This window comes from Marmota monax, unplaced genomic scaffold (assembly GCF_021218885.2).
Source record: "Marmota monax isolate L192 unplaced genomic scaffold, Marmota_monax_Labrador192_F-V1.1 WCK01_AAM20220418_F8-fsc00059, whole genome shotgun sequence".
Classification (NCBI taxonomy): domain Eukaryota; kingdom Metazoa; phylum Chordata; class Mammalia; order Rodentia; family Sciuridae; genus Marmota; species Marmota monax.
Genome location: NW_026693595.1, coordinates 2,344,819 through 2,367,876, shown reverse-complemented (window position 1 = coordinate 2,367,876; position 23,058 = coordinate 2,344,819). Strand labels below are relative to the sequence as shown.

Sequence of the window (23,058 nt, the reverse complement as noted above, 5' to 3'; positions counted from 1 at the left end):
TCCACGACTCTGTAACCTCACCCACAGCAGACACACCCACCTGTCAGTCATTTCTTTTCCTCATCTCCATTGTTGTTACCAGCACTTCCAAGTCCTAATCTGCAAACTTTCAAGGGCAAGTAGGGAATCCCCCAAAATGACAACCTACCAGGGATTTCATTGGATCTCCAAAGACTCCTAGGATTTGTGATCTTTTGCTTGGCTACCAATAGGGTACAGAGAAATAGATCCATTCGAAGCTAATATTCAAACAAAAATGTCATTAAGGATGATTTCCCCCAATACTTCCATCCAAGACAATCACCATATCCACATTTGGACATTCATTAGCAAAAGGATTTTTACCATAATATCTGCTAAAACTTTGAAACTAATGTAATTTCTTTTTTTAACAACTTATTTTTTTATTTTTTATTAATTTATTTGTTTTAATTAGGTATATATGAAAGCATAATGCATTTTGATTCATTGTACACATTGCAGCACAACTTTTCATTTCTCTGGTTGAACACAATGTAGTGTAGCACCATATGTACAGTCATACCTGTATACAGTCATACCTGGGGTAATGATGTCCATCTCATTCAACCATGGCCCCTCCCTTCTTCTCCTTCCCCTTTGCCCCATCAAAGTTCCTCCATTATTCCCATGCCCCCCAATTATGGATCAGCATCCACTTATCAGAAAGAACATTTGACCTTTTGGTTTTGGCGATTGGCTTACTTTGCTTAGCATGATATTCTCCAACTCCATCCATTTACCTGCAAATGCTATAATTTTATTCTCTTTTAGTGCTGAGTAATATTCCATTGTGTATATATACCACAGTTTCTTTATCCATTCATCTATTGATGGGCATCTAGGTTGGTTCCACAGTTTAGCAATTGTGAAAAGAGTTGCTTTAAACATTGATGGGTTGTGTTAGTATAGTATGTTGTTTTTAAGTCCTTTGGGTATAGACTGAGGAGTGGGATAGCTGGGTCAAATGGTGGTTGCACTCCAAGTTTTCTAAGGAATCCCATATAATTTCTAATGATTCACAATAAAAAAATTCACTAGAAGAACATGAGAATTTTACAGGCAGTTCTCAGGCAGAATTTTCTTATTACTAAGCAAACCTACACTGACAAAATTAAATCACCATTAATTTGAACTTTTAAAAAATCATCATTTAACAAGCAGTAAGTTTCTAAATTTGCACAGTGGCTCCAGTGGCGTAATCGATTAGCCCTGGGTACTTATATGATCTTGGAAGATTCTAAAGTTGCTATTTACGTTCAAAACTATCACCAATGATAGTGCCAGTGCTGGACTCTACTTCTTGTCCTAGAAGGGTTTTTTTTTTTTGGACACAGAGAAAAAAACAAAAACTATAAGTCAAATTAAATCCATCAAAAAGCAAAATAAGGGGCTGGGGTTATTGTGGCTCAGTGTTAGAGCACCTGCCGGGCATGTGTGAGGCACTGGGTTCGATTCTCAGAATCGTATAAAATCATCAATCAATCAATCAATCAATCAATTTTTTTAAAAAAAGCAAAATAAGAAGCAGATGCTGTGATATCGTGAATTTCCTGATTTAAAACTATTTAATTAAGCTTCAAACCAAAAAGAGAGCCATGAGCTTTTTCCCCTTGGGAAGGGAGAAACAGCAGAATCATTTTTGTGTTTGAAATGAAACGGGTCCACTGAGTATCCTCTGTAAACATTAAATAATGATCACACCATATCAAAAATGAAAACCCCTTATTATTTATTGAACTGAATCCCATGCTCACAAGAAGATTTTTAAATGAGATTCTCAAAGGACTTTATAAATGCTCTCTCATTATCATTCACCTTCATTTGAAAAGGTAAGTATCTTCATCTCCATTTCAGAGTTAGGGGTTAACAGAAAGGTGAACCAAATTATATAAACTTATATTACAAGTCTGAAAATGATAGATACCAAGATTTGTTATCCCTTGAGGACTAACAGCTTTTCTTTGAAAAATTAAGCAACCTTTCTAATTATTTTTAGGAGGGTGTTTCACAAAAACACAATATTTTATCTGTACATCGGGTCTAGAAAGAAAAGTCACAAAATAATAACTGTGCTAAATAAAAAGCCAGTGTGGTTTCCAGAATTCTCTCTATTCTCTGTACCCACCCATGTGGCTAGAGATTTGAAATACTATTTAAGTCTCATTTTCCTTCAGAAGCTAACCTCTGTGGAATAAAATGCTGTTAAGGGGGAAAAATCTTTTCTGTCATTTGACTTTAACTTATGATAAATTAGCTTCAACTAGTTTCTTAGAAAATTGCCCAAGAAATGACTACAGAAAATTAAATACCAAGACTTCAAAGAGGCAAACACACAGCCTTCAAATTCCGACCTCAGAGAATAATCCTCCCTTTCTCATGCTTTGGAGAGATGTGAGTAAAGAAATCGTACTAGGGCATGGTAATGAACCATCTTTCAAATGACTTTTCTATCAATCTTCTTTTCAAAGGGTAATAAAGTGATGATTATTCCTAGGCAGTTTCTGGGAAGTTATCATCTCATTTCAATAGTCACCGGTAAAGGACTGTACTCTGGCACTGTCACTGATGGTGATAAGGGCAAGAACTGGTTGGGAATTCAATAGACAAGGTGTAGGTTGTTAAAAGCTATTTCCTAGAAAATTAAAACAGAGAGAGATCAAAAGAATTGTGTTGGGTCTTAAGGAATTGGTAATCATTTTCTTCTAGATTAAAAATGCAAATCTGATCTATTACCTAGTAAATGAAATCCACTATCATTTGAAGGTTTTGTTACTTCTTTTAAAAAAATAGTGTTGAAAGTGTGTTATGTGCCCAGCTTTGTGCTAGATGTGGGTGGGTGTCTGAAAGCACAGGACATAACAGGGACATCTGTGGCATGACTTCTCGAACCAGAGTAGCCCGTTTCCTCTAAAATAACAGTCACAAGCAACAACAACAGAAAGTTTTTAAAGTATTGACTGAATGTTGGGAAGTCTGGGTCAGCCAGTACTTGTTTTTACAAAGCCTCAGAAGACAACAGGGCAAGAAACACTCAAAACCACATCAAACTTCATCCCTCAGAGCTGTAAGAAAGCTCTAAGATAGCAGGGGCAGAAGTCACTCCAGGCATGTACAGCCTCGTAGAAAGAAAATTCTATATGCCCAGTGAGTGCCCCAGTAGAGAATTTCCTGGATCCTGCCTGTTTCTCTGGTCCCCAGATTCAGATCCCATCTGTGACGCTGGCTTTGTGCTCAGAAAAGGACTATGCGGTCTGTTTTTCTTCACAGGTTCCTAAAACCAGTCCTAGCTATGTCTTCTTATTTGCCGTAATTCTCTTGTCTCAGTGTGTACATACTGCTCTGGCAGGTAGGGTATGAAACATCTCTGAGTTCAACATTTGCCCAGAAATAAAAAATTCTAGCACTTGGTAGAAGTGCAAATTTGAAATAAACAAAAGTAAGTAGGAGACATAAAGCTCTTTAAGGGCAAAGATATGTCCTTTTCATCTCTGCATCCTCATCCTTCATGCAATGTAGAAAAGGCACTTAATAAATATCTGCTGAATAAAATTGAAACAATAAACATTTCACTCTAGTGATCAGAAATCAAAGTTATTGTCACATTGTATTCAAGCCATCCTAGTTGTCTGCATTGGTGGGATAGTGGTGAGCATAGCTGCCTTCAAAGCAATCCTAGTGACCTTTGCTGAGCAGTTCATTTTTTTTTTTAATTTTAAATTTTTCTTTTAGACATTGATGGACCTTTATTTTATTCATATATTTATATGTGGTGCTGAGAATCGAACCCAGTGCTTCACACATGCTAGGCAAGTGCTCTACCACTGAGCCACAACCCCGCCCCTTAGCAGTTCATCTTTTAAAAATGTTATTCTGTAGATTTTTCTTCACATTTTTTTTTAAGCACACCACAAAAATTTGAAATCAAAATGTATTTGCTTTCAGGTTCTATCCCAGGTAACAAGTAGTTGGCCAATAAATTGATGCCTTTGATTTGGTCCTTGGACAAATTGCCTATTTCCATTTGATTTCAATACAGCACTGAAGTAAGTACCAATTGATCTTTATTGACTCATAAAATAGAATAAAATATTAACATTTTATCTGTCCTCACTGTCAATCAAGAAATCACCCAAATTTCCCACTGTCTACCATCCCAGACCAAAGTCAAAGGAATATAGATTAACCCTTATAGAAAGCAACTCAAACTTAAAAGAATCTGACAAAATCACTGCAAACAAATCCTTGATTTTCTACCCACTGGGAACAGGCTCCCTGAAGTATAACCTAAGAATGCAGGAGCATATATTTGAAAAGCAGGCTCAGAAGCAAGATATGTAATGTAAAGACTAAAGATAAAGATAAGCTGAAATTTTTCAAACCCAGGAGGTTTGCTGCTGGCAGATTGGAACATGTTATAATAAGAAAGGAGACGCAGGGGGAGAGGGGAGAGGATTCCCAGCCCTCCATCTCTGCTTGTGTGCAAAGCTCATACTTGTTTTGAGGTAGGGCAACCCAACTTAGTGTGCAAGAGGCACAACTGACCCCTCCAAAATGTCACACAGTGTACTTTCCAGAGATCCTTCATTTTGGGCATCAGAAACTGATGACACGTTTTCAAGCCAGATTAAAACCACCGGAACTCCATCTTGGAGCGAAGTAAACACCTGCAAAACATGTTTCAGTCTGAAAGCATATATTTCTTCATAAGACCCGACACGCAGTGATTCCGCCTATAAATATTACAGACAGAGCTCTGGAAAAGAAAGTGGCATGATAGAGGTTGACCTAATCAATTCTATGACTGACAGCACCCCTAAGATCAAGGAAGGGAAACCCTTTCTTAATTTATCTCCAGTTTTACAATTCCTTGTAAAAAATAAAAAAATAAAAGGAAAGGCATTTGTTTTAGATTTCCCTTCATTTTTTGTTTTAGAGAAACCTGAAATGCCCAGACAGCACATAGATTACTGACAGTACTCAAACCCAACTAGATTTCACCAGGATACTAACTTTTACTGGTTAGTTGGTACAGGAGTGTGCTCTGATCTGTGCAAATACACCCTTATTCCATTGTTTCCTTGTTGTTGCTATTCAAAGCTCTGTGCTACTGAATAGGATAGAGGAGGAAGTCAAATAACTTCTTAATGTACATATATATATATATATATATATATACACACACATAAGAACAATGTGTGGGTGAGGTGGTGAACAGCAGTGGGGGGGTACAGTCTGCATACACAGTGAGAAAATAAATTAAATTCATCCCCCTAGTTCCTTAGCACACAGCACTCCAAGGGTTCCAAGTGAGCAGCTAAAGCAATGAGGTATCAAAAAAACAGTATTTCCAGCTGACTTGTCCAAGTGTCTTCTTGTGGAACCTGAGGATAGAGAATGCATGCCAAACATCCTTCATAGGTCAACATCCTGAAGAATCCGTTCATTATATACCAATGAGGCCTCTGGGCAGGGACAGATGTGTTCCAGTACAAAGCCATCCTGCTCCCTTGATCTGATGTAATCAGTGTTGCATCATCAATCTACATCACCAAAGAACTCATGGCAGAAAGGTTGAGGGCCATCATCTTCTTGCTTCTCCCCCTTTTAGAGTCGTGTATGATCTTCTAGGGAATTTCTACTCCTTTCTCTTGCTGGAGGCCCCTCAGTTGGTTCTTTTTCCTTCTCAAATCCAAAGCTGGAATTTATTGTTCCAGGGGAATAGTCATTTCTTTTCAAATCTGCAAGGAAGACAAGACAGTTCTAGGATACCCCACAAACACACTTATATCCTCTAGATATACTCAACTTGAGGTTCTGCTAAGTGTTCAGGGAGGGTTCTACTTCCCCAGGCTATGATCCAATCAAGTCCTCCCTCAATGCCCATGTGTAACTCTAACTCCCTTGCTGTGGGGAGCACTGGACACATGGAGGAGAGATATGGTAGTTTGATTTCATGTATAGTACTCCATAAAGTATAACCTGGCCAGAGTTAAGAAAGAGAAACTATTTAATTATGGGCAGGGTCAGGGAGGTCAGCCAAAATGGGTCAGCTTTCTGTAACAAAAACATACCTCAAGTTCAGCACTACCTACAAAAGTTTTATCCAATTATCAGATCCTATGTTTCCTGAGCCCTCCATCTTCCATTTTAAAAAGGAAATTGGAAAAACATTCATAGGGGTAATCTTTGGGAGAAGGACCTGGAGGAAAATGAGCTTTAAACATGTGGGTAACTTTTTGTGATGCGCTGACTAAATTTGGTAGTCTTAAATGTATATTACCCGGGAGCTAGGTGTGTCATTCAGCAGTACAGCACATGTTTAGTGTGCACGAGGCCCCGAGTTCCAGCTTCACCAAAGGGGGAAAATGCATTTTTTGCATTTTTTAATGTTAAATGGGGATTCTCTGGTCATAAAACTAATACATATTTTAATAATCATCAACATCTATTGAACAAATACATCTATTAACTCCATCCAAACACCAACTTTATGAGACAGGTACTGTTACCCCAAGTTTTCAGATGAGGGTACTGAACTCCAAGTTCCTGCAGCTAGTAAAAAGCAGAACTGGTGTGTGAGCCCAGACTGCCAGGCTCTAGGTCCTAGACTCTTAAACACTGTTCTAAACTGCCTCTCCACAAATAAGTAAGTGTGAAAAGTAAGACAGAAAAGTCAATTCTAAACTTGTTTCCCAAACTAAATTTTTTTAAAATCCATATCACAAACATCCGAGTAAACAAAGATATTTCTTATTTCCATTTAAATGTTGGTTTAAAACTAAGGTTTGGAAGGGAAACACAGATTATGTCTAAAGATGGAGAAATTATCAAATCACTTACTTGAAACCCACCAGTGTACTTAAAAAATGATCTCAACCTTAATGGGACAGAACAGCCAACTGGGTTCAGGAACTGGAAGTAGTACATGATGGCTCAAGTCTCCCTGGCTCCTGGCTGATTAGATACGATGCTTGTGTCTTTAAGAATGGAAACTGCCCTGTCCAGGGTACAATGAATCAGGCTAGGGACGGGCCAGTGCCTGAGGACATGCAGCTAAAGAGTCCAACTTGCAATCATGGGATAACTCAAGGGTTTGTCAGCTCCTGCCTCCCATAGGGCCCTTCACGGGAGGCCCTAAGACCTCTCAGCCCAGCCCCAGCCTGGGCTGCTTCTGACCAGAGGGGAGGATAAAATGCTGGGTACTGATCTCTCAGCTAGTCTGGTATTTGATTTGTGAGACAGAGTCTGGGTAGCTATGAGAATTGGGCTTTACCCCTGTTATTGCTCCATTTTTGACCTCCCCAGCCAACATATGCACCCTGGCCCCCAACACTGGCTAATGCACTATATTCCTACTGGAACTGGAGGCCAGCTCTAAAATCCAGTTTTTTTGCTAAATTTTGCCCACAAAAGTTCCTCTCCCAGGCTACGGTTGTGTCTCAGTGGTAGAGCACTTGCCTAGCATGTGCAAGGCGCTGGGATATTTCCTCAGCACCATATAAAAATAAATAGAATATGTTGGGCACGGTGGTGCACACCTATAATCTAAGAGGCTCAGAGGCTGAGGCAGGAGATAGCAAGTTCAAAGCCAGCCTCAGCAATAGTGAGGCACTAAGCAACTCAGTGCCTCTAAATAAAATACAAAACAGGGCTGGGGATGTGGCTTAGTGGTTGAGTGCCCCTGAGTTCAGTCCTCAGCACGTAAATAAATAAGTAAATAAATAAATAAAAGGTATTGTGTTGTGTCCTTCTACAATTAAAAAAAAAAAAAAAGTCCTCCTTCCCTCCCTCCCTTTACCCTATAAATTTATATCTGCTTCATCCAAGGGAATGACCAGTACTCATACTGATTTCCAATTGAGGGTATGATATAGATTTTTAATAGATAGGGTCTCACTACCTTGCCCAGGCTGGCTCCTGGGCTTTTCAAGGAACGTCCTGCTTCACCTTCCCAAGTAACTGGCACTATAGGCTTACTGCCACCACAGACAGCTCAAGGGTATAATATAATTTTTGGTATGGTAGGAAGGGCTACTTAGCTTAAAATATGTGAAAGTCCAGTATCAGATCAAGTTTGATGTGACCTAAGAAAAGGGTGAGGCAGACATGAAGCTCCCCTTCTGAGACAAAATTAAAGAATATCATGGAGCTGGGATTGTCAGGTTGGAGGGCAGAGACCTCCAGCTGTTTGCTTTTTTATCAGGGATATTTTCCATGGTGTCTGTTTTGGTTTCAGAGAAGCTATGCCATATTATCTAGCCAGATTTTTAAAACAGCAATCACAAGATGTGTTTAATGTGGTGGCTTGTAGATCAGTGCTAATGGATTTGCCTTGCAAATGTCAGGCCATGGTTTAATCCCCAGCACAGCAAAAACTAAATAAAGTGACAAGTTTTTATTGTGAGAAGCACAATTTAATTGACACTTGTTGTTTCCCTCTAGACTCCACCCTCCCAAGTGTCCAATGGCAAAATAGAATAGAATTGAAATGTTAAGGGTAGGAGCAAGCTGGAATCAAAGGGGCAGGCCAGGGTGCGTTTAAGTCAGTGAAACTTTTCCCTGGGAGTGACTGTGACAAGTACTGGGCCCCATGTTGTTTTATCACATTTTGGCAGAACCTAAAGTAAATCCCTGTCCTTTTAATCCCTTCGGAGTCTTGAAAATTTTGCAGTCAGAAAGTCAGACTCTGCGAATGACTGTGAATGAGATAAAAATGTGATTAAGATTTCCGACTCGATCCCAGGTTACAAGAGATGTTGTTTCTATGAGAGATTTACTTAGAGAAAAATAGAATTGTTTGTGGCCTACCCGGGAGTTTGAGCTTCCGGCAACAGGAGTTGCAACGATGTTTTGCAATGAAGCTTCTAATTGCATCTTCCCCTAAATTAGCTGGTCCAAACACCATTCCTCTTGATCTAGAGGAAATATCAGAATATCAATTAGATCATGGCTAAGAAAAAAGGAGCTCAATTAGGATTCTCTAAGATACCGAACAGTATCCCATAGTAACCCAGTAACTTGAAGGAGCCAACAAAGAACAGAGCACTTTGGGGAAGCAACAATGTTAGGTTTGCAAATTTAAAATTCAAATGCACTTAAATCTTTGTACCCAACTCCAAGACCTACTGTGAAACTCATTTTCAACGCTAATCTGATAGAAGAGTGAATTTTCTATGTACCACATTAAAACAAAATACAGTGAAACCCTTTTTAATGCATATGGGGTGAGAGAGTGACATTCATTACCAAATGTTCTAGTAAAATATCGAAAGGTAAGGCATAAAGTAAAATTGCTATTAGAACACACCTTCTAAAATGATGCATATACATCATTGCAAACCCAAATACTTTTCTCAAAATAACCTTCCACAAAAATAAATACCTGTCTGAACCCTAGAGACAGTATTTGTGGCTTTTTCAAAAGCCACTTTCTAAGCTGCAAACTGCTCTTTACGGGACAACAAAACTACTATTAGATCATGTGCACATGGAAGTAAACCAGGTATGCTCACCAAATAGAATCGGTATATGTGAGGCACATTTCAAATATTCTATCATTGTAATAGATCTCCAGCAGATTCTAGGATTGTGTTCATCCATTATCATATTGCCTATAACCATGATTCTTCAGACCATGCCATTCGGCACACCACGGAACACAGCACACCAGAAACACTTCCAAAGAAACTTTATGAAAGCTAATATTTTATTTTAATGACATGCAGAGTGGAAACAGCACATTTAAAAAGTCTGAACTCAATTACCACTCTTAAATACCACGTCTTAAGAAAAAAGCAAAGCAAACTATCACAAAAGGAAACAATAAACTTCGCTTCTAAGGAATGCGGTTTTTCAAAGGGGACATGGTGTAAAAATGGACTTTTTTCCATCCAAGTATTGAAACATTTATCTCAATTTCCACTTCCTTTTGGCAGAAGAACAGTAGCTGCTCTGAAGATGTGCCAAGCTCAGAATGAGGGCTGATGTCAGTTTGATCTCAGATTGCCTCTTTGCTCTGTGGTGAGGAGGTGGAGGAAATCTCTTGGGAAGACAGAGTGGAAAGACACTTAGGATTAACTTTCCTGGTCACTCAATCACTCTTACAAAGTACAGCTCTGGTGGTGTTTACCAGGCTTCAAAAGCTGCCTCTTGTTAGCTATGCCTCCCTTTCAGCCCATTTGGTAAGGCATTACTTCAATCAGGTGAAACTGAAGGTGGCAAAAAAAAAAAAGTCAAATTGCTCGGTATTTAGCAATTTAGACCAGAACTCTACAATCCCAATATAGTGAAAACTAAAGGCATTAGTCATTCCCATCAAAGGATTCCTTTCCTTAGTCTCTCCATCATGTCCCTGTTTGCCTTTCATACCTGCCATTTCTTTCCTCCCAAAAAAGAATGAAAACCCCCAACTTAGAAATAACATTGATTCTCAGATAAAAGCTCTAAGCTAAATCAGTTTCCCCTAGGAGCTATGTGAAAGTCAAGACAAAAGAACCAAAATTACTCCAAAATGAATATATCAGGGATTCGACCGCTCCCACCCCCATGCAGCAGAGGGTAAAAGATTGCCGGCACATTCATTTGCATCTACACTTTACAGAAAGCCCAGGGCCCTGCAGTCCAGATAATCAGGTTAAGAAAAAAAAAAAAATGCAACTAGCTGTTTTCCAGATTTTTCACAACATAGGAAAAGCAGGTGGTCGCTTGGTTCCACACGCGAGGAAACGCTAATTAGTGCCATCTATACATAGATTTACTAAAGAACATCTCATCATTTCATGCTTGTCAAATGCCCAAAACCATCAAGGCAGTAATCTAAAAAGATATAAACTCAAACTACCAATAAAACAGGCAGAAGATTAGAGAAAGTTGAGACAATAGGCATGAGAAACAATATTAGAATGTATACCACAAAAAAACACCTTCCCTTTTGATAGTGGATTATTCCCTTATCTTGACTCCCTTTCCTCATACACAAGTTATTGTCCTATCTTCCCTGAGACTCAATTTTATCATTTGCGAACCGGGACTGAAAATGCTTTACTTCCAATGTTGTTGCAAAGGCTAAAATAAATAACATATGTGAAAGTGTTGGCTTAAATTGGTGCTTCTCAAACTTTAATTCACACCAAATCACTGCAAGATCTTGTCAAAAACACGGATTCTGATTCTATAGGTCTAAAGGAGTTCGGCCACATTGCACTTGTAACAATCTCCCATGAAGCTGTTGTTGTTGGTCCTAGGTCCACGCTTTGTGTAGCCAGGGTTTCTGACCAAGAAGTGCCTCGTTGAATTAATTAGATGTCATTCTCATTGAACTAATGAGTCATGAGAAAATAGGACTTTCTGTTATTGTCACCATGAAGACTAACTGCACCCAAAACTGGGTGGTCCCACAAAACCAGGCAGGACTTGGTAATGCCATCCCATCAGTTTCCAGAGTTCTCATCCTCAAGTCATAAAAGGTAAAGTTGCCATAAGACAGAAAATTCTCAACTCTGGTTGCCCACAGAATCACATGGGGAACTTTTAAAAAATACAGACATAAGGGCCCTATCTTTGGAGATTCTAATTGGATGCCAATCCTGCGCATCTTTTTTCTTTTAATTTCCCCAGGAGACCTTAATAAAAACTGAGACTTACTGCCCATAGAATGCAATTAAATACTTAACTGTCAAGTGGGATAACAGAATCTTGGAATCCTAAAAAATATAGGCTATTCAGGTCATATTAAGTGATATATGCCAAGGTCAGAATTTAATGAATGAGAATATGTATAAACTAGGTTCATCATATGTGCAAAAAATTTTCACTGCAAAATTATAAAGAATGTACAGAACAAGGTTCCTACTATAAACCTAGGGCACACAGGGCTACTGAAGAAATAATATTCTTAGGTTAAAAAAAAAACTTTAGTCCTATTAAGGTGAAAAATAATAAAGCCTTAATGTGTACCCTAATGATTACAACATGGATGCCATAGTCAAATAAAGATCATGAGAATTAGATGATGCATATGAGCAATATGATCACCTCACCTTCTCTAGCTCACCTAATCCAATTAAATATCCAACATACACTTAGTAGATAGGCTTTTGCATAGAAATCTACAAGCGGGACCATATTTAGATTCAGTAAAATAACAGAGCATTACAGCAGTGCACATCTATGAGTTCTGGGGGAGGAAAAGTAAAAACGTCAGACTTTATTGTATAAGGACTGCCCACATATGTAGGTTTATATTTTTTTCTACCACCTAGGAACCACATATAGATACTTAAGATGACTAAGAAGTAAAAATGTTAAATGCCAGCAGTTCTCAAAGTGTGGTCTATGGACCAGCAGCATCAGAGTCACCTGGGAATTTGTTAGATGTGCAGATTATTTGGTCCCACCCCCAACCTACTGAATCAGAAACTCTGGAGGTGGAGCCCAGCAATCTGCGCTTTAACAAGTTCTCCTGGTGATGGTGATGCAAACTCACATTTGAGAACCATTGTTGTCTGCCGTATTGATCAGTCCTCAATCGGCACCATCACTTCTTTTTACTCCACCTTTAACAGAAGAACACAACCTCAGATCCTTTAGTGTCAAGTCTTTCAAAAAGCCTGCTGATGGGACAAAATGTCCTCGGGAATTCAAAGGACAGGCAGATGACTCCTCCTTCTATATAACTTTGGCTGTAAATTAAGCTGGACAACCTGATGCTTGTTATTTCAGCCCCATTGTTTTGACCTCTCATAGCTTTGTTGTGACTGGATATCACACTTATGTCCTCAGCTGTCATTTTATAAGCAAGTGATAGAAGATGCTGCCCATGATAAGATGCTATGATTCCACAGGACACTGTTTTCATGTCAAAGCCAACACAAGCTAAACTTAAGCACATTTCTCTTGTGTTTGGGACACTAGGAAACTCAGCATCGAATTTGCAACCAAATTCTGACTACTATATAATTTCCATTTATATAAACTAACCCAATTCCAGATTTAATGATTTTTTTTCCATATTTTCCTTTTACCCACATTTTCTAATCTAAAATCTTATTGTTTTATATCTATATACAAAAGCTGCTTCAAAATCTTTCTAGGATCTAGGCAACAAGCTGTATGTTTATAAATTATTTTAAAAACCATGTACCATTTAAACAATATGCAGTGTATATATGTATTGAAACATTACATGGTTCCCTATTAATATGTATGATTTTTACATTTTTATGTAAGGGTTAAAGAATAATTAAAAAGAAACATGTACAAGTTAAATGTAATTTTCTAAATGATAACACATAAATTAACTTACTGTTTGTCTTCAGGTTTTATAACAGATGGATCTGTCAAATTTTCTCCAACACCTCAAAAGAAGAAACAAAATTCACTTAGCAAATGGAGGTTTTACTTTTTTATAAGTTCAAGAAAATAATAATCAAGTCTTAGCTTCTTTTTGTTGATCTTACAGTCGCTGTGTAGTAAATTAAACATCATATGAATTAAATCTAATATAAAAATTGTCCAGGAATGTTTGGAAATTTTAGTGAAGGCACTGTCTCCCACAATCCCCTCTGTTATAATAAACGTGTAGACCACAAATGAATGTTTTGGTGGTGTGTTCACAGTTACTGATAGTGACATCTGCCATTAATTTGCCACTTATGCACACTAGACATTCTAGTTCTATTTTCTCTAATTCTCAGCAATCATAAGATATTAGTCTCTTATCCTAATTTTACATGTGAATCTCATTTACATCAATGAGTACATTGATGTTCAAAGAGATTAAGTAATTTGTCAAAGGTCTCTTGGTTCATCAATGATCATAACCAGATTAAAGCTGAAGGAAGTCGTGTTCCTCCCATTGATTCAGGGTCCCCTTAGATGGACTCCATCAGTGCTCAGCAAGGTGTAAGGTGCTATGAGGTTTTGCAAGTACAGCCTCTGCTCCATCAAAGGGATACATCAAATTATTTATACCACTTACAGACACTACAATGAATCAACACCAAGTTGTTGATCAGCTGCTGGTTGCACCTCTGTGTTCAATTTAAGCTACCAGCACTTTTCTGAATATATGAGTCTTCAATAAAATTTACTTGTTACAATGTGACACCAAAGCCTTAACAGATAATATAGGTTCAATTTAAAGCAAAGTGTATTTAAAAGAAAAAAAAAGAAACAGGGATGAATGCTGAAAGTGAATCTCATAAAACTCAAATGTCGAGGAGGCTGATTTCCAATGGTGGTGAAATTGCACGTAGCTGCACAGATAAACGGGCACCATGCTACAGTGTCTGAGATCATTCTCTAACTTGCTCTAGCTCTGTGTTTGAAAGAGATTAGCTTTGTGGGAAGATTATTTAAAGCTTATGTGAACTTTACAACATTGGTATGTATTGTACTTCATGAAAGAAACTCATGTTTTCTAACCACTGTTTTAAAACTCATGTTGTCTAACCAATATTTTCTTTGTAATTGTAGATGGACAACAAACCTTTATTTTATTTTATTTTATTTTACTTCTGTATGCAGTGCTAAGGATCCAACCCAGTGCTTCACATTTGCTAGGCAAGTGCTCTGCCACTGAGCTACAGCCACAGCTGTGTCTAAACACTATTTTAAAAATATTTCTGTATTCTATATATTTAAATACGTTAAACCTTCCACAAGAAAATATAATCTTTTGGGGCTGGGGATGTGGCTCAAGCAGTAGCGCGCTAGCCTGGCATGCGTGCGGCCCCGGTTCGATCCTCATCAGCACCACATACAAACAAAGATGTCGTGTCCGCCGAAAACTGAAAAATAAATATTGAAATTCTCTCTCTCTCTCTCAAAAAAAAAAAAAAAAAGAAAATATAATCCTTACAGACTTTTCCCCTAAAAACTGACTTCCCCAGGAAAATGACAGAGCAAGTCAGAGCTTAGAGCAGCAGTGTTTAACTTTTTCTGTGTCATGTCCCCTCTCTGTCAATCTGGTAAGGGACCCCATTCTCAGAATAACGTTTTACATGATTAAATATGTAGGATTATAAAAGAAACCAATGACATGGAAATGCAGTTATCAAAATATTTTTTTAATTACAGTATTACAATACATGTGCTTCTTTACGAGTAAATTAAATAACAGGATTTCTCCTGGATCTATTAACTGCCATAACATCCAACGTGTGACAAATACTAACAATATATTGAGATATCTGCCATCTTTGTAAATACTATGTTAATATCTGTAATTTCTATTGTAAACACAAGTACTGCTAATATCACTGTGGTATGTGGTCTACTGTAACTGAAGAAAATGACAAGTTTCAGTTACCAGTTAATGCAAATAAGGTATAATTTGTTTTCTCATCAAAATCCATATATCCTCTGAATTTGACCCAGGAGCACCTTAAAAAACTCTTGGCATATTAACTTCACACTGATTTTGAATAGGGATAAAATAAAGTAAGGTTGAAATATAGCTCAAAGGAAGTATGCAAAACTTGCTCTGCTCATCCCCTATCCTTTCTGAATAAAATCACAGGAAGAGGCTAGTCCTTCCATGCTCTTCTTACCACTCCTATAAGAAAGGAGTGATGCCTAGAGAGATGCTTTCTAACCATGAATTAAGTAAACAGCACGACCGCCAGAAAGATACCCAAGTAGCACCAGTAGAGAGGCTAACAAATCTTTTACTTGTTTGAGTGCAGACCTAACATCAAGCCTGGAGTTTACAGCAATGATGAAAACTTAGGCTGGTATCTAAGTAAAGTGTGAATTTAAGCTAGGAGGACACACCATAGCTGAAGAGATAACAGCATCTGACAAAAAGGGGGTTTTGTAGGGGGAAAAAAAATCCATCAAAATCATGTCAGCCCCTGTTTACTTTAAATCAGAGTCACAGAAGTCAAAGGACTCACAGCACCAGCACCTTCGAGTAGGGGGGACCTGGGGACTTTCCTTCATTTCTCTGAAGCTCAGTTTTAGCGTCTGAAAGTGGGAAATCTGTGCCTTATCTTATAGGGTTACTGAGAGTATTAAATGAACAATAGCATACACAGTGCTTAGCAGATTATCTGACACATATGAAACTAAAATATATTAACTGTTATTTTTATCATATTTCTTCTATGAAGGACCTCTTATAAAATTAAACTTTATATTTTTGCCACTGGTAAAATCATGCTTCTGATTATCCTATTTCCCTAAAGCACTACATTTCCTAACAAACATGATACCTTAGAAGAATGACAGAGCATCCACAAACCCAACTGAACAGTTCAAAGTTAACTACTAAATACATATTTTGGGGCCCTCCAGTGGAAGATGGGCCTTCTGAATGTGTGTATGTGTATCTTTGTGTGTGTGTGTGTGTGTGTGTGTTTGAGAGAGAGAGAGAGAGAGAGAGAGAGAGAGAGAGAGAGAGAGAGAGACCACCCAAACACCAATGAACCACCAGCATCCACATAGTCACACCCACCACCACTTCCACTCTGTTTCTCCCAGCTACACAGGAACATCCAAATAGAAAACTACCATCATGACCCCCCAACACATATATTTTCTGAACATTTGGAAAACATGGGAAAATGATGTATTTCAACACCTAAAAGTCCCCCAAGGCGTCTCTCTAATGACTGTAACAGTATCCAGGTAATATGAGAAAACTCACAAATTTGCATTCTGATCTCAATCAACTTTGAATCCATCAATTATCTTCTACATCTGTGCAAAGAAGTTACTTTCTTTGTTGATTTACAATTTATCATAGTGCGGTGGATATTGACTTATTCTGGAAATGGCTTTGTTGAATAAGAAATTAATACTGTATCTCCAAAAGTCCCTTGAAAAACATAATGAGCTATGCACCACAAAAAAAAACAAAGCTGTGCACCATGGTAATTTGAAATACAATTGTTTTTAATTTCTACTGCTGGGAATTAAACAGTGGATTTCAAGTATAATGATGATGAATCAGAACCTCATATGCAGGATTTTTAAGTGGAAAAAGACCAGAAAGCTTCAGTATAATTACAAATGATGTGAAATTGGTCACACCTCTCCTTAGAGCTCAGTTTCTTGACCTGGTGTGGCAATTTCTGGGTTAATGACTGGGACTCTCTTGTAAGAAATTTGAGAAAGAAGGGAGACTGAAAGAATAAACTGCCTGTTTCCCCTGCCTTCTTCTTCTCAATGCAGTAGAGAACAGAGACCTAAGTTGGGATCTCCCTACAGTAGCACCAGAACCCCACTGATGATTAACCTCCATTTTAAAGAACCTTGCAGAGACTGAGATAAAAATAGCAATAACTCACATTTATTGAGGACTTACTACCTGCAAGAACTTGTCTCACCTGAACTCTTCAACAGCCTAATGACTTAAGTGCATAATATTATTTTTCCCATTTACAAAAAGAGGCAGGTCGGACTTGAAAGCCACTCCTGGGGTCATGAAATCAATTCAGGGTAGAGCCAGGAGTCAGACTCTGTCACTGCAACTTGAAAGCTCCTCCTCCCAAGGGCTTCTACCCAGCTTCGCATCTTTCACCCCTACCTCCTAGGCAATTCACCTCTTCTCTCCAAAGATCAGAAATACAAATAAATTAAATACAATATAAAACTGAATGAAAACCCATTATGAGATTTTAAAAACATGTTATATTTTCTCCTTTCCAACCTGGTTTGGATTAAACATGATATTGCACATGAGCTTTTAGCCAAGTGCCTGGCACAAAATAAGTTCTTAGTAAATGTTAGCTAGCAGTAGTAATAGTATAACTGCTTATAATTACTGTTACAGGACTCATATTCTTCCTAAACTCAGGCCTAACCAATTAGCCACAACTCTCTGATAAGCATCTCAAATTTCATCATGATCATTCTCTGATGTCCACTCTTCCCTTCTTTGAAGGTCAATGTTTTGACATAGTTTATTTGGAGTGGCCTATTTCTGCAATTGACATAATTGCTCAGTAAAAGAATAAACTTAATTCCCTTTTTTCCCCCAAGACTATCAGCACAGCATTTGTTCTGTTTAATGTCACTTTGAATTACTAAGAGACATAAAAATCCCCAAACATAAACACCATTAAACAAAAACCTATTCAAGTGAAATACAAAATGCACCGAAGAGTCATCATTAATTCCTTAAAGTTTTTCTTTGGTTGTTTTTGTTTGTTTGTTTGTTTCTGCTTTTGTTTTAGAATCAACTCCACCCAAAACTCAAAGCACAAACAGTCAAGTACAGATGAAAACAATCAACCTTTCCCAAACTTGAGCCACAAAAACAGTTGCCTTAGGCAGCCTCACTCAGAATTTATATGGATCCAATTCTTGTTGGTTTAAAAAGCTGAATCATGATGGTCATTTTAATTTTGTTTATATTGCTTCCTGAAATATTGTGTTTGAGGGATAGAAATATAATCTGATCTTGTGAACAGCAGAAATCTCAAAGGTCAGAAGTACGTATTTGTAGTTTAAAAAGTGCATGTACATCCTTGAGCATGAGACGCCAATTTCAGGGTGACTTTGAGGTCTTACTGGACATTGCTCATGATTCCCCTGGATTATTTATCTCAACATTCCCCAGACTCCAAGCCTGGCTTTCAGCATAGAATGCCAGAACTGGAGAGCTAGAGAAAAAGTCATAGAGGACAATAAAAAGGCCCAAGTGGTTTAAATGAGCCATAAGATGGTTGCATCCTCTAGGTAAGAAACTCTTTAAAGAAATAAAAAGAACAGTGAAAAGAACAGAACACAGATGGTCAATCCAGCTTAATCTGCATCCTGGCTTCCCTTTAAGTAGCTGTGCAACCTTGGGCAAGTTATTTAAACTTTCTGGGCCTAAATTCCCCATAATATCTACCTTGAGGTGCTGCTTCTGGGATTAAATGATATAACTTCTATGAAAGTTCCTGCGCTAAATCCCTTATTTAAAACCAAAGCCCTAGTCAGTGAGCCCAAGGACAAAACTTTGACCTTAATACATATTTTGTTCTGTCCCTGCAAGGAAAGTCTGCTGGAGATACTGTTTGTGCTGTAGGATTAGAAGTCACATGTGAGGTGTTGATAGTGGGGAGATGTGCTGATCAAAGGTTTCCATTAAATAAGAGTGCAGTGCGTTGCCTCTCTCAGGCTGAGTGTGTTCTTTCATGAACTGTCATATCAAGGGACAGAGCAAAGAGAGCAAGCTAAAACTACAAATTGCTAAGGCAATAAACTCAAAATGCCCAGAATTTAAACTTCCCTACGTGTACAAATGTGTGCCTAAATTTTACAATGAACATTAGAGCAAGGCAAGGCCATAAAACTGGAAAAATTCATACAAAAATCATTCCACATTTATTCCAAAATTTAAGATGTCTTTACATTTTAAGCAGCTAATTGCCTCCCTACATTTCCCCCTCGAAGTAGGAAACAACATAATAAGTATTCATGATCACCACTGCCCAATAATTCCACCTCCCTTCAAAGCTGGTGAGAGCAACCCCACACATTGCCCAACCTGGATCTCTCTGAACTTTGCCTCATACTTATTGTATCAAGTCATGCGTCATCAATTACCTTGCAGATCTAAAACCAGCAGCTCTCCCCGAGTGTACTCATAGGTCCAGTGAGAGAAGGCCAACATCAGCTCCTCTAGGGTGTTGCTGGGGGCGATTTCATCTCCATTGTTATTGTTGTACTTCCGGAACTCCCCAGTCATGTACTTCTCAATGGTCAACCATTGGTTGGCTGAGTGGCAGTAGATTAAGAAAACTTCCAGGAACCTGTGAGGGAAAAAGAAGCCATGATCCCCTAGAAGATAGCAAAAGCAGGCTTTCCTTTACAGGACAGTCCGCAGCAGGAGAGCTCGCCTAAGACTGACCAATGAAACCTAGGAGAACTTGACCTTGCCCTTCCTGGGAAGGGAAGGAACGGAATACAAAGACAAGGAGGGTTTCTCCCATGTTTTCATGCCTCCTTTCTCTTTGAGAAAACTTTCTAACCCTTTTATAAATCCTGGACCCAACTTTTTTTTGTTTTTTTTGGTACCAGGGATTGAACCCAGGGGCACTTAACCACTGAACCACATCTCGAGCCCTTTTTATTTTTTAGTGACACAAGGTCTCACTAAGTTGCTTAGGGCCTCACTAAGTTTCTGAGGCTAGCTTTGAACTTTGCAATCCTCCTGCCTCAGCCGCCCGAATTGCTGGGATTACAGGCATGCACCACCACACCAGGCTAGACCCAACTTGTTTTGTCACACTGCATGACATTCCTTGTAAGTAGAGCAATGAAGTTTTACCCTAAGTCCTCAGCACCAAATTATTAAGCGTGTTGATGAGTGAATGCAATTCTCTGGAAACACTCAAGTAAAAGTAACCAGAGTTCAATCCTACAGAGTTCCTAATTTCTTTAAGACACTGAGGGAGAAACTATGCTTAAAATAGAGATGCTTTTCTGCCACACTGATCCTGGACATTAGTAACACATCCAGGATCTGCCTGTTTTGCATAATCGAAATGGTGGTGATGGCATCTACTTGAAATTCTTTTTTTTTTTCCATTCCCATAAATTTAGTGATGTAGGCCAACACATCTCTGGGGCATCTAATTCCCCTTTTTCCAGTCTATATAGCTATGGAAGAACCCCAAAAATAAAGCCATGGGAGACTTTCCCATGGGTCTGATATTTCTCATAACTAATGGGCTGAGAAGAGATTAATAGGAGTTCCTACTTAAAATGAAGGGCCATTTTGCCAAGATTTCCTTACCTCGGTGTGTAGGGAATGGTTTGCGGTTTCACTTGGTTGAAGGTATAGATTAGTTTTTGAGCAGCCCTTTGCTGTTGAATTTCCTACAAAATAAGGATTATTGATATTATATAAATGTGTGTATGTATGTATACATTTACTGACACCTATTGATTAACGATCACAGAATTCACTAGAGGCTTCCCAAATGTGATTTTTCACCTTATTTAGCTACCTCCACTCCCTCAAAAGTGAAAGTCCTACAAAACAAATATAACAAAATTCACCACCTTCAAAATAATACTAGACTTCCTTCAAGTTGGATGGTAGTATTAGAAAAGATGTAGCCAAGTCTCCTTTCTTTGGCCTGTCCTTCTGGGCTCTGAGTCTCTGAACTTCAGACTCACCCTGAGGCAAAGATGAAGCACTGTACTCTCCTGGAAGATTTTATGCCAAGTCTGCACGACCTCAGGGAGAAAAGACTTCACAACGAAAACGTGTCCCGGTTTGAGAACATCATCCTCAGACCATGTGCTGATGACTCGCATGGCTTTGCGGAGGCCCCCGTCCAACTCTTCCTGGGACAACACCTGGATCATTGCAGCTCTTCCATGCTGGGACCAAGAGGACATGCTCTTATCAAGGTTCAGAGGGGAGCTCTCCTCCAGCCTATAGATGGTGACTTCTTCTCCTGCTGCAAAGAGAAGTGAAGGCCAGGAGTTCAATGAGGTCATCGGGTCTGGGACAGGGAACAACCTTGATATCAGCTCAGAATTAGTTCAGTGGTCCCCATGATCAGAGAAGAAGGGAGTAGGGCAGAATAAGGACATGGATCAAGCTAGTGTCCTATAAACATGGGGAGGGAAGAAGGGACAGTATCAGATGACATGTAAGAATTAAGTTAGTCTTATTGTAGACTACAACTGGACAAAAAAAAGTATCAAAGTAGTATGGAAATGCTTTTATTAAACAGAAATGTTTTAAAAGGGCTATTCATTATCATTCCTAAAGGAGCTTTATTAGGCCTGTTTCCATAATTGCCCTCCCTATCTCTAATTAACATTAAGAATGCAGCCAGGCACAGTGGTGCACACCTGCAATCCCAGCAGCTCAGGATGCTGAGACAGGAGGATCTCAAGTTCAAAGCCAGCCTCAGCAATGGCAATGTACTAAGCAACTCAGTGAGACCCTGTCTCTAAATAAAGATACAAAATAGGGCTGGGGGTGTGTTTCAGTGGATGAGTGCCTCTTAGTTAAATCCCCAGAAGCAAAATAAATAAATAAGAATGCATATGCATACATTTATATTCTCTCTCTCTCTCTCTCTCTCTCTCTCTCTATATATATATATATATATATATATATATATATATATATATATATATATATATATATATATATGATGTGGTTTTTACAGAAGAATAAGGGTTGTGCTTTCTGGTTTTCTCCTTTAGGGATGTTATTATATCACTGAGGCAGTTAGAGTCAGATAATACCAGGGTCATACCCACAGCTTCTCCCTCTTCCCTTAGTGCCTTTGAACAAGTCATTTAAAGCCTCAATTTCTCATCAGTAAAATGAGGATGAAATGGGTTGTTGCAAAGATTAAAAACACTGACATGGATGAAGTCAGATACAAACTCAATCTCAAAGGAATTTAGACAAAATGGTACTTAACTGCTACATAGCTTCCATTATTCAGCTATTGAATAGGCACAATTCTTTTTGAACCTGGACTCCATCAACACAGTGTTAATGCTTCAGGACAGATGTAACAGAATCATGATAGACTTCCCATTGAGGTTGTCTCATTTTTTTTCTTACATCTTTGCTTCAAATGTTTGTTACTTTGTTTTTTGTTATTTGTGTGTTTGTTGTGAACACTGTACTGGTTTACCTAGAAAAGAATCCATTCCCTCACTCTTGTATCTAGTTCCTTACCAGTAAACACATCTGGGGAATGCTTAGTAATTCGTTTTCAAATATTTATTCTTGGTTCCCAGACAAATGCCACAGGAGATCTCTTTGGAGTCCTGATCCCTAGAGAATTCAGAGCACAGCTACTGATCTGCAAAATCAGCAACGGAACCAACTGGAAAGAGATGTCTGCATGAACAATCAGAAGCCAACCTGGTCTGTCCCATGTGAACAGTGTGAAGAGAATGGAAATCAAGGGCAGCGTGGGGGACCTTGTTATATTGTCAATTGGTTCCCGCTTTATCCTCTGAACTTTATGCTCTAGCAAACTTGTTCTTTACTACTCCAACCTTTCAAAATGACATTTACAGTCTGAGGTAAGATCAATCCATGTATGTAAAAACATCAAA

At 38.5% G+C, this 23,058-nt stretch overlaps 1 protein-coding gene across 5 annotated transcripts in view; it reads right to left on the bottom strand.

The window, feature by feature from the left end:
• Window positions 1–1,726: 1,726 nt before the first annotated feature.
• Trpm6 (transient receptor potential cation channel subfamily M member 6) overlaps window positions 1,727–23,058 on the bottom strand; it is a 172,443-nt gene continuing 151,111 nt past the window's right edge. For 4 of the 5 annotated variants that reach the window (XM_058584000.1, XM_046459452.2, XM_058584001.1 and 1 more), the window contains 6 exons: window positions 21,139–21,425; window positions 20,753–20,835; window positions 19,561–19,766; window positions 13,325–13,376; window positions 8,830–8,936; window positions 1,727–5,759 (listed from right to left, as the gene is read on the bottom strand). In XM_058584000.1, coding sequence (XP_058439983.1) covers window positions 5,626–5,759; window positions 8,830–8,936; window positions 13,325–13,376; window positions 19,561–19,766; window positions 20,753–20,835; window positions 21,139–21,425 — 869 coding nt within the window. In that variant the 3' untranslated portion in view covers window positions 1,727–5,625. Of the gene's footprint in view, window positions 5,760–8,829; window positions 8,937–12,505; window positions 12,576–13,324; window positions 13,377–19,560; window positions 19,767–20,752; window positions 20,836–21,138; window positions 21,426–23,058 lie in introns of those variants that run through there. The other variant, XR_009228196.1, reaches the window with a different exon arrangement.